A 17,947-nucleotide genomic window follows, 5' to 3' on the forward strand; every position below is an offset into this window, starting at 1 on the left:
ACCAAAGGATTTTGGGTCGCACTGTAGGGCCCAGTGTCAGAAAGCTGGGTTTGCGTCCAAGATCCTGGGTCTTCCAGCAGGACAATGACCCCAAACATACGTCAAAAAGCACTCAGAAATGGATGGCAAAGAAGCGCTGGAGAGTTCTGAAGTGGCCAGCAATGAGCCCAGATCTAAATCCCATTGAACACCTGTGGAGAGATCTTAAAATTGCTGTTGGGAAAAGGTGTCCTTCCAATAAGAGAGACCTGGAGCTGTTTGCAAAGGAAGAGTGGTCCAAAATTCCGGGTGAGAGGTGTCAGAAGCTTATTGATGGTTATAGGAAGCGACTGATTTCAGTTATGTTTTCCAAAGGGTGTGCAACCAAATATTAAGTTAAGGGTGCCAATACTTTTGTCCAGCCCATTTTTGGGGTTTTGTGTGACATTATGTCATATTTGCTTTTCTGCCTCTGTTTTATATTTGTTCCAATACATACAAAGGGAATAAACATGTGTATAGCAAAACATGTGTTAATGCAATACCTTTTTTGTGTGAAATACTTGATTTTCAGGAAAAATATCAAGGGTGCCAACAATTTCGGCCATGACTGTATATATATATATATATATATATATATATACACACATATATATATATACACACATATATATATATATACACACATATATATATATACACACATATATATACACACATATATATACACACATATATATATATGTGTATATATATATGTGTATATATATATATATATAGGTGTGTGTGTGTGTATGTATATGTATATATATACAGTTGCAAGAAAAAGTATGTGAACCCCTTGGGATTACGTGGAGTTTTGAATGAATTGGGCATAAAATGTGCTCTGAACGTCATCTAAGTCACAACAATAGAAGAACACAGTCTGCTGAACATAATACTACACAAACATTAGATGTTGCCATGGTTTAATTGCACATAACATGTAAACATTCACCGTGCAGGGAGGAAAAAGTATGTGAGGCCCTAGCTTAATGACTTCTCCCAGAGCTAATTGGAGTCAGGAGTGAGCCAACCATGACTCCAATCAGTGTGATGATATTGGATGTGTTGCTGACAGCTGAACTGCCCTTTAAAAACACACACCTGTTTTGGGTTTACTGGTTTCAAGAAGCGCTGTCTGATGTGAACCATGCCTCGCAGAAAAGAGCTCTCAGAAGAATACAATCAAGAATTGTTGACTTGCATGAAGCTGGAAAGGGTTACAAAAGTATCTCCAAAAGCCTTGATGTTCATGTGTCCACGGTAAGACAGACTGTCTACAAATGGAGAAAGTTTAGCACTGTTGCTACTCTCCCTAGGCGTGGTCGTCCTGTAAAAATGACTGCAAGAGCACAGCGCAGAATGCTGCATGAGGTAAAGAAGAATCCCAGAGTGTCAGCTAAAGACCTACAGAAATCTCTGGCACATGCTAACATTTTTGTTGACACATCTACAATAAGGAAAACATTAAAAAAGAATGGAGTACATGGGAGGACACCACGGAGGAAGCCATTGCTGTCCAAAAAGAATATTGCAGCACGTTTGAAGTTTGCAAAAGAGCACCTGGATGTTCCACAGCAGTACTGGCAGAATATACTGTGGATAGATGAAACCAAGATTGAGTTGTTTGGGAAGAACACACAACACTATGTGTGGAGAAAAAAAGGCACAGCACACCAACATCAAAACCTCATCCCCACTGTAAAACATGGCGGAGGGAGCATCATGGTTTGGGGCTGCTTTGCTGCCTCAGGGCCTGGACGGATTGTTGTCATTGATGGGAAAATTAATTCCAGAGTTTATCAAGACATTTTGAAGGAAAACGTACGACCATCTGTCCGCCAACTGAAGCTCCGCAGAGGATGGGTGATGCAACAGGACAATGACCCAAAGCATACAAATCATTCAACAAAACAATGGCTGCAACAGCACAGAATACGCCTTCTGGAGTGGCCCAGTCAGAGTCCTGACCTCAACCCGATTGAAATGCTGTGGCATGACCTTAAGAGAGCGATTCACACCAGACATCCCAAGAATATTGCTACACTGAAACAGTTTTGTGAAGAGGAGTGGTCCAAAATCACTCCAAATCGTTGTGCAGGTCTGATCTGCAACTACAGGAAACGTTTGGTTGAGGTTATTGCTGCCAAAGGAGGGTCAACCAGTTATTAAGTCCAAAGGTTCACATACTTTTTCCTCCCTGCACTGTGAATGTTTACATGTTATGTTCAGCAGACTGTGTTCTTCTATTGTTGTGACTTAGATGACGTTCAGAGCACATTTTATGCCCAATTCATTCAAAACTCCACGTAATCCCAAGGGGTTCACATACTTTTTCTTGCAACTGTATATATATATATATATATATATATATATATATATATATATATATATACTCCCTATACTCTCTATATATTATAAAAACATTTTTGTACGATTATGGTAAATATGTTAGGGCTGATTGATGTGCTTTATTAGTCAATAGGTGTGATTTAGTAAAGGCAAATAGTGTGCGCACTTTGCAAGTGCAGTTGCACTCTGCAAAGGCATTTGCTCCAAAGCTTAGTAGATGAGGGGAAGCTTTGCTAACGTACATCATCCAATCGTGTGCAAGAAACATATTGTTTTTCATTCGTTTCCTTGCATGTGATTGGATATTTGCGGAGTGAAGCTTTACCTCATTTATTAAGCTCTGGAGCAAATGCCCTTGCAGAGTGGAACTGCACTTGCAAAGTGCGCACTCTATTTGCCTGTAGTAAATCAACCTCGTTTTTTACACGCTAATGTACGTTGATCACACAAGCAAAAATAGAAGTTTTCTAAATTTCACTTTATCGGGCATGGCAAACATGTTAAACCAGCTGTTACATAAATCTAATCAAACTGAACTTTCTCTTTGCAGTTTATCAGGAGCGCAGTGCATGAGCCAGACAGGTAAGATAACATAAACTAACAATAGCTCCAATGTAAACGGAAATATACCTCCATCAGTTAATGTATCAGTAATACATGAGATTACGGGAATTATAAAGAACCTGACATAGGAGGAAGAATTGCCATGTGAACATTACATGACTGGCTGTTTCTGGGTCCTTTATTAATGCGTGTTCTAATAGGAACAGAAACTCATCAGATAATTGCATCCACTTTACCGGAAGCATGGCTGATAAATGTATAGACTGGTCTGATAGTAGTAGTTGTACCAGAAGTGCTGTGAAAGCCGGGCACTGCAGAAGATGTATGGATATAGATGTGTATATACAGCACATAGCTTAGAAGATCTGTGTATAATATTGTATTTAATATTACATCCAGGCTTTTCTTGCATGGAACAATATTTCTTCTGAACTTGTGATTACACATCTGGGCACAATACATCACGGGTATTCAGAATAAGGGCTCATGTACACTGCAGCTGCTAAACTGACGTTCAGGAGCTTTGCTACGTTTTTTTCAGCAGCCCCTGAACTCTCCCTAATGTTTTCCTATGTATCCATGTACATATAGTTGTTTACAGGCAGTTGGGTTTACAGTCGTTTTTGTTTAACCTCCCTGGCGGTATGATTATGTCAGGAATTTTGTACCAAAAGCGGTACCATTTTTTTGCATGGAAATATGTATTTTTTTTATTGTAGGCCTGTAATTTAGGAATAACTCCCTGAAATCTGTCCGAACAAGAGTCTAGTAAACATCCGGGGTAGGATGAAACTTGAAACACAAAATCATAAATTATAATTTAATAAATATTCATAAAAAAATAATAATATAATAATAATAAATTTAATTCAATAATATAATCAAACCAAAAACACTGAAATTTGAAATACAGCGCCAAGTTCGCACATCGCTGAGCAAAGTCGCAGAATTGTTTTCAGTGTCTGATGAGGAATTTCCCCCACGAATCATTATCACTCAATTCTGCAAGTGGTTCTGATTTACTATCGCTGTTCTCTAGCCGGTCTAAAACCGTGTCTGACCTAAAGGGACGCTTTTTGGACGCCATGGACGTTTCTCAGTTTCCAGGCAGAAAGAACATTTAAAATGCAGGCAGGGGACAGGACAAAGCACTCGGGACAAAATGTATGTGAAATGGTTTGAAACAGCAATGTTTTGCCATGAAATAATCGTTTTAAATAAAATGTAATTATTTTTAAATTTTCAAATTTGCTGCCGGTTCCAGCGCCCGTACGTCCCGACGTCACAGGGACCGGAACATGGAAGCCGGATGCCGGCATCGGCCGGAGGAGATGGCCGGGGACACTGCAGGGGACGCCTCGCGGGAGCGAAGGACAAGGTAAGCTCTGCAGGGACCCCCTGAGCAGCGCCGCATGGTAAGCCCGAGTGTAGCTCGGGGTCACCGCTTTTGGTACTGAAACTTTACCCCGAGCTACACTCGGGAATACCGCCAGGGAGGTTAATGCACCAAACTTGCGTTCAGGAGTAGATTTTACCGGCGTTTCAAATGCCAAACGCTTCTAAACGCCTGCGTTTAGAAGCATTTTTTTAACTGTTCCATGTCCAGATGCTGTCCAGAGCCTTTTTTCATCAGAATTGCATGCAAAGCGTTTTCCATGTATTCAAATGGACCCGGTACACCAGCTCAGTCAGTTCTAGGTCTCGTGTGAAGGAAAAAATGGTAGAACGCGCTGCATTATGCTCATGATGGGATTCATAGTGAATACAACCAGAAAGGACAGGTAATCTCAACACATACTGCTCTCTCTGCTTCTGCTCTCTCTATTCCTCTCAAAATGTCTAAAAAAGTTATTTTTATTACTATTTTTCAGTGCATTCTGGGCATTTGGGAAGGTCTCCTGAGGTTATCTTTTAAAAACAAAAGATATAATTGGCGCAAGAGAGATGGAGATGGGTATAGTGTTCACACAAAAAAGTCTTAAACGATATATAAAAAGTTCAGTTCTTTGGGATTATTTTTTTAAAAAAACCAAAATGACACAAGGAATGGGGCATATATATATATATATATATATATATATATATATATATATATATATACGGGGTATAAGGCAGGTGGTACAGCTTGAGTAGTAGGAGGAGGAGGGGAAGAGATGGTATACATATATGTGTATATATATACATACAAAGCTGCAATGTAGGCCCCATCGTGAGGCTTGCACTCTCTAGAGTAAACCGGACTCTGTAGTAGAGGAATAGAGAAGAGAGAGAGGTGCGCCAGACTATGTGCACTTAGTCTGGTGCACCTCTCTCTCTTCTCTATATATCTTTTAAAAACGCCTCTAAACGCAAACGCACATAAACGTGGTATGCAAACGCGGCTAAACAGACATTTTTTAACCTACGTTTTCCAGCAGTCAGTTTCCATCGTTCAGAAGAGTTTTCCAAACTCCCCGTGTACATGAGCCCTAAATCATCTATGTTGCTATTAACCTATAAGCGCCCATGCACACCACTCGGGTCCATTGGAGGGTTAAACACTTGTGCTGCATTGTGGTAGGTCATTCATTTGCATGATCTGCCTAATGCATTGCTATGGACCAGAAATCATGCGTGCACCCGTTTCATAAGCGCAGTGCATGGCAACGCACAGTTGGGCCATTAGGATGGTGCATTGGGGGGCAATTTATCATAATTTAATGAATTCTACATGTACCTGCATCACACGGATACACTGAGCGCACTAGTGTGTTAGGTGCACTGGGGTGCCATGTATTCTAAATGGCACTGCATCACACCAATGAGCATACTTACTGAAGTGCACTGCTGAAAATGGGTCCTGAAAGTTAAAGGATAAGTTCACCTTTTGTAACATATTACATCCATATTCAGGGTGTATCAGTTTATGAATGGACCGGCCCCTGCAACACCCCCGACCCCCGTTGTGACAGCTAGTGGGGGATCTTTTCCTCCCTGCTAGCTGTCACAATTTTTTAAAAATGCAGCTGCGTGGGGCTCCGCCCACCCAGCCATGTCACTCATTCACAGTATCCTGTGAATGGGAAAACCTTTGTGGCTGTTGGCTTGTAGTTCTCAATGAACTACCACGGCGATCCACAGCCCCGTGATAGTCCATTGAGCCTCCCTGTCGGTAAGTATCTACTTGCTTGTATGAGATGTATGAGAAAGAAGATACACTGACAGGTCAGAGGGAGAACTGCATGGTACCAGCAATCTGCTGACCGGTGGTGCAATGCTTTAGAGCAGTGATGGCGAACCTTTTAGAGACCGTGTGCCCCAATGTTCCACTGACCACCAGCTCAAGGTAGCAAAGTTCCACTGGTCACAAGCACAAGGGGGCAAAGTTCCACTGATCACCAGCACAAGGGGGCAAAGTTCCACTGGCCACCAGCACAAGGGGGCAATGTTCCACTGGCCACCAGCACAAGGGGGCAATGTTCCACTGGCCACCAGCACAAGGGGGCAAAGTTCCACTGATCACCAGCACAAGGGGGCAAAGTTCCACTGGCCACCAGCACAAGGGGGCAATGTTCCACTGGCCACCAGCACAAGGGGGCAATGTTCCACTGGCCACCAGCACAAGGGGGCAAAGTTCCACTGATCACCAGCACCAGGGGGCAATGTTCCACTGGCCAGTAGCACAAGGGGGCAAAGTTCCACTGATCACCAGCACAAGGGGGCAAAGTTCCACTGATCACCAGCACAAGGGGGCAAAGTTCCACTGATAACCAGCACAATGGGGGCAAGGTTCCACTGATAACCAGCACAATGGGGGCAAAGTTCCACTGATCACCAGCACAAGGGGGCAAAGTTCCACTGATAACCAGCACAATGGGGGCAAAGTTCCACTGATAACCAGCACAAGGGGGCAAAGTTCCACTGATAACCAGCACAAGGGGCAAAGTTACACTGACTACCAACACGAGGGGCACGCGTGCCATACGTTTGACACCACTGCTTTAAAGGCTCCAGAAACAAAAAATAATAAAAGCAAATTTTTTTTATCTGCAAAAAAATGTACATTTGTTATTTTTTTTGTTAAAAGGTTAGCTTATCTTTTAAAAACGATAGTTTTAATAATGTATTGATGCTTAGGCCTGGTTCAGGCTGATGAGACTTGCCATGCGATTTGACCGTTTGTCAACTGACATCCGATGATAGTCAATGGTGCAGTTCTAATTGATTTGAAAAATAGTTCCTGCACTACTTTTGCTGATTTTGAGTGTGACTTGCATAGACATCTGTGTATGAAGTCGTACAGATATCTATCAAGTCACACCTGAAGTCTCACTGCCATCCGACTTTGAGATCATGCAACTTGAAGTGAAGTTGCATGATTTCAAAGTCGTATCCAGTGTACATCAATTATCTAAACTGTACCGTAAACATTTGGAAAATAAAGGAAGAACTATACGGGGCTGTCATTGTTCACTTCCTTCTGAAAATTCTATCTACTTGACTCTTGACCTGACAGGCATTACCGAAGAAAGACTAATGCAGGCCATAGACGGGTCAAAAATCAGCCGATTTTTCTTTAAAAAAACAAAAAATCAGCCGATTTTCATCCCATGTACAGCCGGCAAAAAGTGTCCCTGCAGAGAGCTCCGCTATTTCTTTGACAGTTCCTTGCCATTTATAGCGGTTGCAACAATGTATCTATTTGTATCCATTTAGGATACAGATGTTTTTATTCGGAAACAAATAGATACAATGTTGCAACCGCTTTAAATGTCAAGGAACTGTTAAAGAAATAGCGGAGCTCTCTGCAGGGACACTTTTTGCCGGACTGGAATTCCTCTTCTTCTTCATCCTCTTCTTCTTCATCCTCTTCTTCCTCTTCTTCTTCTTCATCCTCTTCTTCTTCTTCATCCTCTTCTTCATCTTCCTCTTCTTCTTCATCCTCTTCTTCTTCATCCTCTTCTTCTTCTTCTTCTTTTCTTCTTCTGCTTCTTCCTCTTCTGCTTCCTCTTCTTCATCCCCTTCTTCATCTTCCTCTTCTTCTTCATCCTCTTCTTCATCCTCTTCTTCTTCATCCTCTTCTTCATCATCTTCTTCTTCATCCTCTTGTTCTTCTTCATCCTCTTCTTCTTCATCATCATCCTCTTCTTCTTCTTCTTCCTCTTCTTCTTCATCCTCTTCTTCATCCTCTTCTTCCTCTTCTTCTCCATCCTCTTCTTCTTCTTCATCCTCTTCTTCTCTTCCTCTTCTTCTTCATCCTCTTCTTCATCCTCTTCTTCTTCATCCTCTTCTTCTTTTTTCTTCTTGTTTTTGTCTTCCTCTTGCAGGTCACTGCTCATGTGCAGATTTTTTTATCGGTAAAAGATCGGCCGATTTGCCCATCATTGCCGTGAAAATCGGCCGATCAGCAAAACCGGCCGATTTTTTTCCAACTTTACCGATAAAAAAAATCTGCCAAAATACCGAAAAACGGCCGAACAATTAGCCCACTAACGATCCGAAAATCGGCCGATTTTATTTTCGGCCGAAAAATCGGCCGATTTTCGACCCATCTATGGCCTGCATAAGTATACAGATCAGGAAAGTGAGAAAACTCAGATTACATCTGCATATTTTTATGGGTCATAGAACTAAAGTATTCAGGCAAAAGAGTCAGATTGTCAGTCAGGCAACTTGCATTTTCTGAAGCAAAGGTCAGCAATAGCAACCTCGGTGTTTCTGCAGGGAGAATGTCATTTAATATAACAAAGAGCAGTATATAATTAAAGTGAAAGTAAAGTTTTGTTTCTTTTAAGTGCAGGTTTTTTTATGACAGGAGACTGTGTGGTCTTGTTTTACTAAAGGCAAATAGACTGTACACTTTGCAAGTGCAGTTTCTCCAGGGCTTAGAAAATGAAGGGCAGCTTCGCTTTACAATAAATATCCAATCACACGCAAGACAATTTAAAAAGCACAAATGAATGGCTGATGGAAGTCAGCAGATCTTTCACCTCATTTACTAAGCTTTGGAGCAACAGCACTTTGCAGAATGCAACTGCATTTGTAAAGTGCACAGTCTATTTGCCTTTAATAAATCCACCCCACCGTCTCTGACAGGTACATAAATCGAGCGCAAGCTCTGAAACTTTCAGTGCTGTGCCCCAATGAAACTCTAAAGGGTTTAATGTATTTTCCACCATACATGTTTACAGGCCCGGACTGGGACAAAAAAAATAGGCCCGGGCATTTTAGACTGAGCAGCCCCAAGCCCGGGGACCCTTTCCTAGGAGGTCGGTGGTTAGAACACCAAGGCCTGGTCACAAGAGCGACCTTTGTGACCCTGGTAGTTCCGCCACTAGTGTCAGTAGGTTTTTATTTTTATTTAATTTTTTGCAATTTCATATTTTATTATTTTTCACATTTTTTTTGGAGGAGAGACAGAAGAAAGAAAGAAAGAAAGAAAGCAAAAAGGAAAGAAAGGTGAAAGGAGAGAAAGAGAGAGAGAGAGAGAGGGAAAGAAAGGAGAGTGGAGAGAAAGAAAGAAAGAAGGAAGAAGGAGGGTGGAGAGAAAGAAAGACAGAAAGAAAAAGAAAGAAGAAGGGGGGTGGAGAGAAATAAAAGAAGAAGGAGGGTGGAGAGAAAGAAAGAAGGAGGAGGGTGGAGAGAAAGAAAGAAAGGAAGGAGAAGGAGGGTGGAGAGAAAGAAAGAAGAAGGAGGGTGGAGAGAAAGAAAGAAAGAAAGAAGAAGAAGGGTGGAGAGAAAGAAAGAAGAAAGAAAGAAGAAGGAGGGTGGAGAAAAATAAAGAAAGAAAGAAGAAGGAGGGTGGAGAAAAATAAAGAAAGAAAGAAGGAGGGTGGAGAAAAAAGAAAGAAAGAAGAAGGAGGGTGGAGAAAAATAAAGAAAGAAAGAAGGAGGGTGGAGAGAAAGAAAGAAGAAGGGGGGTGGAGAGAAAGAAATAAGAAGGAGGGTGGAGAGAAAGAAGAAGGAGGGCGGAGAGAAAGAAAGAAGAAGGAGGGTGGAGAGAAAGAAATAAGAAGGGGGGTGGAGAGAAAGAAATAAGAAGGAGGGTGGAGAGAAAGAAAGAAGAAGGGGGGTGGAGAGAAAGAAATAAGAAGGAGGGTGGAGAGAAAGAAAGAAGAAGGAGGGTGGAGAGAAATAAAAGAAGAAGGAGAGAGAGAGAAGAAGGGTGGAGAGAAAACACAAGGCTGATGGGGAGTGTGGGTGGGGCAGACACAGGAGGAGAGGGCGGGAAGAGGAGGGGCAGAACCAGCTTTCTCTCCCCTCTCCCATTTGTGGTGGTAGGGGAACTATCAGCACTGGGGACAGAATATGCTGACAGATGCTCTGCAGCAGCTGTAGGAGATGAGGGGGAGGGGGGTGGCCACTGGGGAGCATACAGGAGCCCAGGGCATGCAAGAGATGGATAGGAGGGGCGGCTGGGTGACACAAAGAGGAATGCACGGTCCAGTTCCTCTATGTGCTGCTCAGCCGCCCCTCCTATCCAGGCAGCCCTGGCCCACTGGGCAAATGCCTGGTGTGTCCTATGGCCAGTCTGGACCTGCATGTTTAAGGGCTGCTGGCCAAGGCGATATTTGATTACAGAAGACTATAGGTTACATACCATTTAGAGAGACTTAGATTTAAAGAATATGTAAATCCAATATTTAATATTCCTAATATGTGCCTGTTGTACCATGTACTTGTATGAAAGAACATAGAAACATAGGCAAACTAGATGGACTACTCTGTCTTTTTCTGTTGTCACTTTTCTGCTTTTTTTTTTCTTCTCCTTTGTGTAAAATTCCTAGTGTTCTTACAAGTCCCTTTGCTTTCCTATCAACAACTGACCACACCAACCAAGGGAACACAGCACGGTCAGTTCTCTAGCTATGTTGGTAACTCAGCCTGCTCTCCCCCAATGATCAGACTTGTCTTGACACGCCCTCCCCTGCACAACCTTTCAGTGGGAAGATCAGAGTACTGCTGTTTCTCCTCCCGCAGCTCTTATGCAGCTGAGAACAGAGGAACTGTGCTCACTTTATTTGTAATGTTTTTTCATGTCTATGCACAAATGTTTTGCCTTTCATTTCTGAGTGGGTTGTTTTACAAGGTGAGTATTTACAATCACTTTAACTGATCTTGTTTGAAGCACTTTGGGGTTATAAAGCATGTTAAAGGATAAGTTCACCGTTTGGAGCATGTTGCATGTTAAGTCGTCCATACATGTATCGAACATTGTCCAGTCCAGCAAGGACCAGTTGAGTTTTAAACCATATATGAGCGGGGAGTTCGTACAGAAGTCAGTCTATGGACTTCTATACAACTACCTTGTTGGGTTTTCTCCTCTCTATCAGTGCCATAGGCTATAGCCAGCAATGCTGATTAGTGTATTCTGATGGCGGATATGTCTTCCCAATGTCAGAATACAATAGTTCAGCGGGGAGAAATTCCCCATCCACTCCGAGTCTGTGGATGGGGTAATCAAGTCAGTTTTTTTAATTAAACCCCCTGGTTGAACGATAAAAACTGACTAATCTATGGGCTGCTTTACACCCATATTTAAAGTGTAGCATGCTCCAAACCTGCCCACCGCACCCCTGACCTCTCCACTCCCTGTGACAGCAGGCAGAGGATTCTTTCCTTTCTGCACTGTCACATTTTGAAAACTGAGTGGCTATGCAGGGCTCCAGCTGAACAGCCACATCATTCATTCACAGGAATCTGTGAATGAGAGACCTACAAGTCCCTTCAGCCACCCCGGCAGATGGCTTGTAGTTCTCAGTGGATCACGAGCATGCTGGTTAGCTTGCTCATAGTCCATTCACGCTGCCTACAGCTCTGTGTCATAAAGCCCATACAAAGGTACCAGCAACAGAGCTGCAGGCAGTGAGTGCAGGAGCCTGACATTGCACCTTCGATCCACTGATCTTCTGGCTTTCTAATCTAAGCATTGAAAGATCTCTGTAACTTACAGTTGTGATGAGATAGCAATAACTTCAACACAACAAACACTTTACTCCTGCGATAGGAAAGGACTCAGTAGACCCAATAGGAATGTTCTGGAATTTTCTGGAATATGCACTACTTGCTGCCCTCAACAGACTGGGGTGGTCCAAATATACTGGATGCAAATAGAGAAACAGAAAAAGGGCGCACCGACCTAGTGCATTATTGTTTAAAATAATTTATTAAAGAATCAATCATTATGTCCATTGCGAGTATGATACCTATTTTTGTCTCTTTAATAAATTATTTTAAACGATAATGCACTAGGTCGGTGCGCCCTTTTTCTGTTTCTCCATTTGTATCCATAGCAATAACCCCAATCTTAGTTGAATAACACAGGCAGTGACTCGATCCAGACAACACCTTGTAGATCTTGTGAAGTTTATTCCATAAACTGAGAGAATCTTACAACAATGAACATGGGATAGGTCAAAAGATCATAATGTGATCTACTTCATGACATGAGGCTTGAAGCTGAAATGCATTACTGGGATAAAAGGGTGGAGCTATCTATACAGCATGAACTAAAGCAAAGGAAAGGGAGGAGCAGAGACAAAATACAAAGAACACTTAACCTCCCTGTGTAGCTCGGGGTAAAGTTTCAGTACCAAAAGCGGTAACCCCGAGCTACACTCGGGCTTACCATGCGGCGTTGCTCAGGGATTCCCTGCAGAGCTTACCTTGTCCTTCGCTCCCGCGATGTGTCCCCTGCAGCGTCCTCGGCCATCTCCTCCGGCCGATGCCGGCATCCGGCTTCTGTGTTCCGGTCCTTGTGACGTCGGGACGTACGGGCGCCGCTGACGGCGGCGGGAAATTTGAAAATTTTAAAAAATTTCATTTTTTTTCAAACAAATTTTACATAGTAAAACATTGTTGTTTCAACCCATTTCACATACATTTTGTCCCGAGTGCTTTGTCTGGCGCCCTGCCTGCATTTTGACTGTTCTTTCTGCCTGGAAACTGAGAAAAGTCCATGGCGTCCAAAAAGCGTCCCTTTAGGTCAAAATCGGTTTTAGACCGGCTAGAGAACAGCGATAGTAAATCAGAACCACTTGCAGAATTGAGTGATAATGATTCGTGGGGGAAATTCCTCATCACACACTGAAAACGATTCTGCGACTTTGCTCAGCGATGTGCGAACTTGGCGCTCTATTTCAAATTTCTGTATTTTTGGTTTGATTATATTATTGAATTAAATGTATTATTATTATATTATTATTTTTTATGATTATTTATTAAATTATAATTTATAATTTCGTGTTTCAAGTTTTATCCTACCCGGGATGTTTACTAGACTCTTGTTCGGACAGATTTCAGTGAGTTATTCCTAAAAATTACAGCCTACAATAAAAAAACTACATATTTCCATGCAAAATAATGGTACCGCTTTCAGCACCAAAAATCTGAAATAATCAGACCGCCAGGGAGGTTAAAGGCATATGAAAGTCATGTGAAACATGACAACTGATCATGGGTAAAATGCTCTGCAGGCTCCTGAGAAAAAAAAAAACTATGAATGCACTTTTTTTTTCTTGCAAAAACCTGTGCATTTATTTATTTATTTTCAAAAACGTGAACTTAGCCTTTAAGGTCACATAGTGATGTACCAATAATAAAGATTTTATATATACATACATATATATATGTATAACCTCCAGTATCATTTTCTGTACAGGTCTAAAGACAGATACCATCAGTCCAGACTTTTCTGTGAAAGGTAAGAAATGATCGGGCCTGTTGAGCCGGGCACTGCAAAATACAACATGCAAACTAACCCATAACCAATGAGATTCTCTTTTACTAAAGTGATATCGCGAGAAAAAAAGTATTAGTTGCAATCTGCAATGTGCTTTATTATTTATGAAATAAGTTTCTGTTACGTGCCCCGTAGTTATATTACACTGAAACAAATGGTTAGCAAATTAGTTTGAACTAAACATACATGTGGTCCAGATTAAAGACAAATTGCTTCCATATTGTCCTCAGCTCATTCACGCTGCCACCATTAACCTCCCTGGCGGTATGATTATTTCCGATTTTTGGTGCTGAAAGCGGTACCATTATTTTGCATGGAAATATGTAGTTTTTTATTGTAGGCCTGTAATTTTTAGGAATAACTCACTGAAATCTGTCCGAACAAGAGTCTAGTAAACATCCCGGGTAGGATAAAACGTGAAACACGAAATCATAAATTATAATTTAATAAAAAATAATAAAAAATAATAATATAATAATAATAAATGTAATTCAATAATATAATGAAACCAAAAACACTGAAATTTGAAATATAGCGCCAAGTTTGCACATCGCTGAGCAAAGTCGCAAAATCGTTTTCAGTGTCTGATGAGGAATTTCCCCCACGAATCATTATCACTCAATTCTGCAAGTGGTTCTGATTTACTATCGCTGTTCTCTAGCCGGTCTAAAACCGCTTTTGACATAAAGGGGTTTATTTACTAAACCTGGTTGACTCAGAATCTTGGGCACCTGTGCATGGTAGCCAATCAGCTTCTAAAATTAGCATGTTCAGTTAAGCTTCAGCAATAAAACCTGGAAGCTGATTGGTTTTTTGCAGAAGTGGACAAGATTCTGAGTCAACCAGGTTTAGTAAATAAACCCCTAAGGGACACTTTTTTGACGCCATGGACTTTTCTAAGTTTCCAGGCAGAAAGAACAGTCAAAATGCAGGCAGGGCGCCGGACAAAGCACTCGGGACAAAATGTATGTGAAATGAGTTGAAACAGCAATGTTTTACTATTTAAATTCGGTTTAAAAAAAAATGAAATTTTTTGAAATTGCTGCCGGTTCCGGCTCCCGTACGTCCCGACGTCACAGGGACCGGAACACAGAAGCCGGATGCCGGCATCTGCCGGAGGAGATGTCCGGGGACGCTGCAGGGGACACATCGCGGGAGCGAAGGACAAGGTAAGTGCTGCAGGGACTCCCTGAGCAACGCCGCATGGTAAGCCCGAGTGTAGCTCGGGGGGGGTTACCGCTTTTGGTACTGACATATTACCCCGAGCTACACTCGGGAATACCGCCAGGGAGGTTAAACCTGCATTTACATGCAGGGCTGCTGTTAGACACCACGGGGCCCCATACAGCCAACTTGACAGGGCCCCCTCAAATAAACACTATGCTTCAGTTACGAATGAACACAGTGAGTGTTCAGTACCGGTCACTCGCTGTGTTCATTCAGGAAAGGAAGGGGCTGGAAAATGTGACATATTTAATGGACACTTCCCCCACTCTCCATCCTGAAGGATCCTGTCGTATGCTTGCAGCTGCCAGAGGGAAGGAGAGGAGGAAATCCGGCAGCAGTGTGGGGGTAAAGTGGATACACAGGGGCAGTAGAGGGAAACGTATGGTGCACAGGAAGGGTGATTGGCGCGGCCGGCGGTTAATTACTGAAACCGATCCCCTGTATGGTTCTCTCCGCAGCAGCTGAAAGCCAGCGGGAGGGAGAGGAGAAGAAGCCATCTTTCAGCTGCTGCAGACAGAGCCATACAGGGGATCAGCTCCAGTAATTCCCCCCCCCCCAACGCTGTGCCGATCACCCTCCCTGCCCACATCTGATTCCCCCAGGTGCCTGGACCCCTCTGCTTGCCTGGGCCCCATACAGTAGGACCAGTGGCACTCCCTTATCCACGGCCCTGTTTACATGTATTTAGCTGCATTTATACACATTTTAAAAAAATGTACTCTAATGATTTCTCAGTATCATTAAGACCGAGAAAACAGAATTCTGTGTGTTCAGAATTCGATTGGAAACTCCAGCGCCTGGTTCATGCTGATGTGTTTTTTAGTGCATTTTACAGATACGCAGTACAGTCCATTTAACATGGTTTCCTATGGGACATGTTCACATCTATGCTTTTTTCAGCTGCTGCATTTTTGGAAAGAGTCAGGGACTTTTTTAAACGCAAAACAGTGCACTTTTTGTTCAATAGACTTCAATGGAGACACGGCAGAAAAGCGTGTTGTGCTTTTTTGATGCATTTTTTAGATGTTTCTAAGACTTTTCACGTTTTTTTAATCTGCACAGCAACAAATTGTCCAAAAAGAAAAGCGTAAACAATGCAAAATGCATCGAAAAACGAGGCAAAAACTTGTTTGCAAGAAAGCAAAGAGCACCGCTAAAAGCACTGCAGAAATGGATAATAAGCAAACTGCATAGGTGTAAACCAGGCCTAATGCATACGGGGAGAAAACTGGCCGTTTTTTTTTTAGAAAAACGAAAAATCGGTCATTCAATCAGCCGACGTTACCGCGATTGGTAAAAAAAAGTTGGCTGATTTTCGTCCCGTCTACGGACGGCAATTAATATAATAGCGGTGTCTATGCAGAGAGCTCCGCTATATTTAACATTTAAAAGAAGAAGAAATAGAATACGAATAATAAAAAGAAAAAGTTGCAACATTGTATCTATTTGTATCCATTTCGGATACAGATGTTTCTATTCGGATACAAATAGATACAATGTTGCAACCCTTATACTTTTAAATGTCAAATATCATAGCGGAGCTCTCTGCAGGGACACCACTAATAGATTTGACATTTCTAAGTATTGCGGTTGCAAACATTGTATCTATTTGTATGGATACAAATAGATACAGATGTTCTTCTTTTTCTTTGGTCACGGTTCACGCGCATTGTTTTAATCGGGAAAAAGATCGTCCGATTTGCCCATCATCGCCGTGAAAATCAGCCGATGGGCACAAACGGCCGTTTTTTTTCCCAACATGAACGATTAAAAAAATGTGTCAAAATCAAGAAAACCAGCCGACCAATTCAGCCACTAACGATCCGAAAATCGGCCGATTATTTTTTTGGACGAATTTTAGGCCGGTTTTCTCCCCGTCTATGGCCTGAATTAGGATGCATATCTTAGTATTACATCATTTTGGACAGCCATTTTTAAGATATACAATCACATATTAGATGCTAAGATAACTGGCACCCCTCAAATTGCATTACTATCAATCCCTCCGGGTTCTATAAATACGACTAAAGAGGGTCTCGTCGTGAATGGGTAGACAAAATGCAACATCTACAAAGATTAGAAGAGTTGATCGCTACTTTATATGATAACACAGGCCGACACACATTTTGGTGCCTCAAATGTTAGACCTGTTCCTGTGTAACTTTCACCCACTGATCCCAAAAATGTCACCAAATTTTTCCTATCAGCTCTAGTTTTTGAGATACAACATAAATGCCATATAACACTCTTCACTCGGGTTTCCCATAAAGAAATAAGGATATTTGAATGTAGTGTTTTATTTAACCTCCTTGTAGCATGAAAGGAACACCTAATAAAGTATTTATTATTATTATTATTATTATACAGGATTTATAAAGCGCCAATAGTTCGCTCAGCGCTGTACATTACAATGGGAGACAGTACTCGAGACAGTACAATAACAATACAATTCAATACACGAGGGGTTCGAGGGCCCTGCTCCTTGGAGCTTACAATCTAGGAGGGAGGGGATGGTGGTACAAGAGGAAATAGCTGTGGGGGATGGAGTGGTGGGAAGACTGGAGGAGATCGGCAATTAGCTGAGGGTGGGGTAGGCTTCCCTGAAGAGGTGGGTTTTCAGGGTGTGCCTAAAGGTGAGGAGAGTAGGTGATGGAGTAGTCTGATGGATTGGGGCAGAGAGGGGTGGAGGACACCGAGTGGAGACCAGTGGAGAGATTGGCAGAGAGGGATGGAGGACACTGAGTGGAGGCCAGTGGAGGGATTGGCAGAGAGGAGTGGAGGATACTGAATGGAGGCCAGTGGAGGGATTGGCAGAGAGGGGTGGCAGATACAGAACGGTTAGTAAGGTGGATGAGTCTGGCAGCAGCATTCATGATAGACTGAAGAGGGGATAGCCTGTGATAAGGTAGGCCAGTGAGGAGGGAGTTACAATAGTCAAGGCGAGATATAACAAGGGAGTGAATGAGTTGCTTAGTGGTTTCCGGGGTTAGGAACGGGCGTATCTTGGAGATGTTGCGGAGGTGAAGTCTACATGATTTTGTCAGTGATTGGACCTGGGGCTGG

General features: G+C 42.4%; 1 protein-coding gene across 5 annotated transcripts in view; it reads left to right on the forward strand.

The window, feature by feature from the left end:
• Positions 1-17,947, forward strand: part of ITPRID1 (ITPR interacting domain containing 1) — a 255,342-nt gene that overhangs the window by 97,272 nt on the left and 140,123 nt on the right. For 4 of the 5 annotated variants that reach the window (XM_089682393.1, XM_089682396.1, XM_089682397.1 and 1 more), the window contains exons 3-4: positions 2,924-2,955; positions 13,577-13,618. In XM_089682393.1, coding sequence (XP_089538519.1) covers positions 2,924-2,955; positions 13,577-13,618 — 74 coding nt within the window. The remainder of the gene's footprint in view (positions 1-2,923; positions 2,956-13,576; positions 13,619-17,947) is intronic. The other variant, XM_089682395.1, reaches the window with a different exon arrangement.

Source organism: Staurois parvus, unplaced genomic scaffold (genome assembly GCF_062004578.1).
Source record: "Staurois parvus isolate SC_StPar_1 unplaced genomic scaffold, SC_StPar_1.0 ptg000288l, whole genome shotgun sequence".
NCBI lineage: Eukaryota > Metazoa > Chordata > Amphibia > Anura > Ranidae > Staurois > Staurois parvus.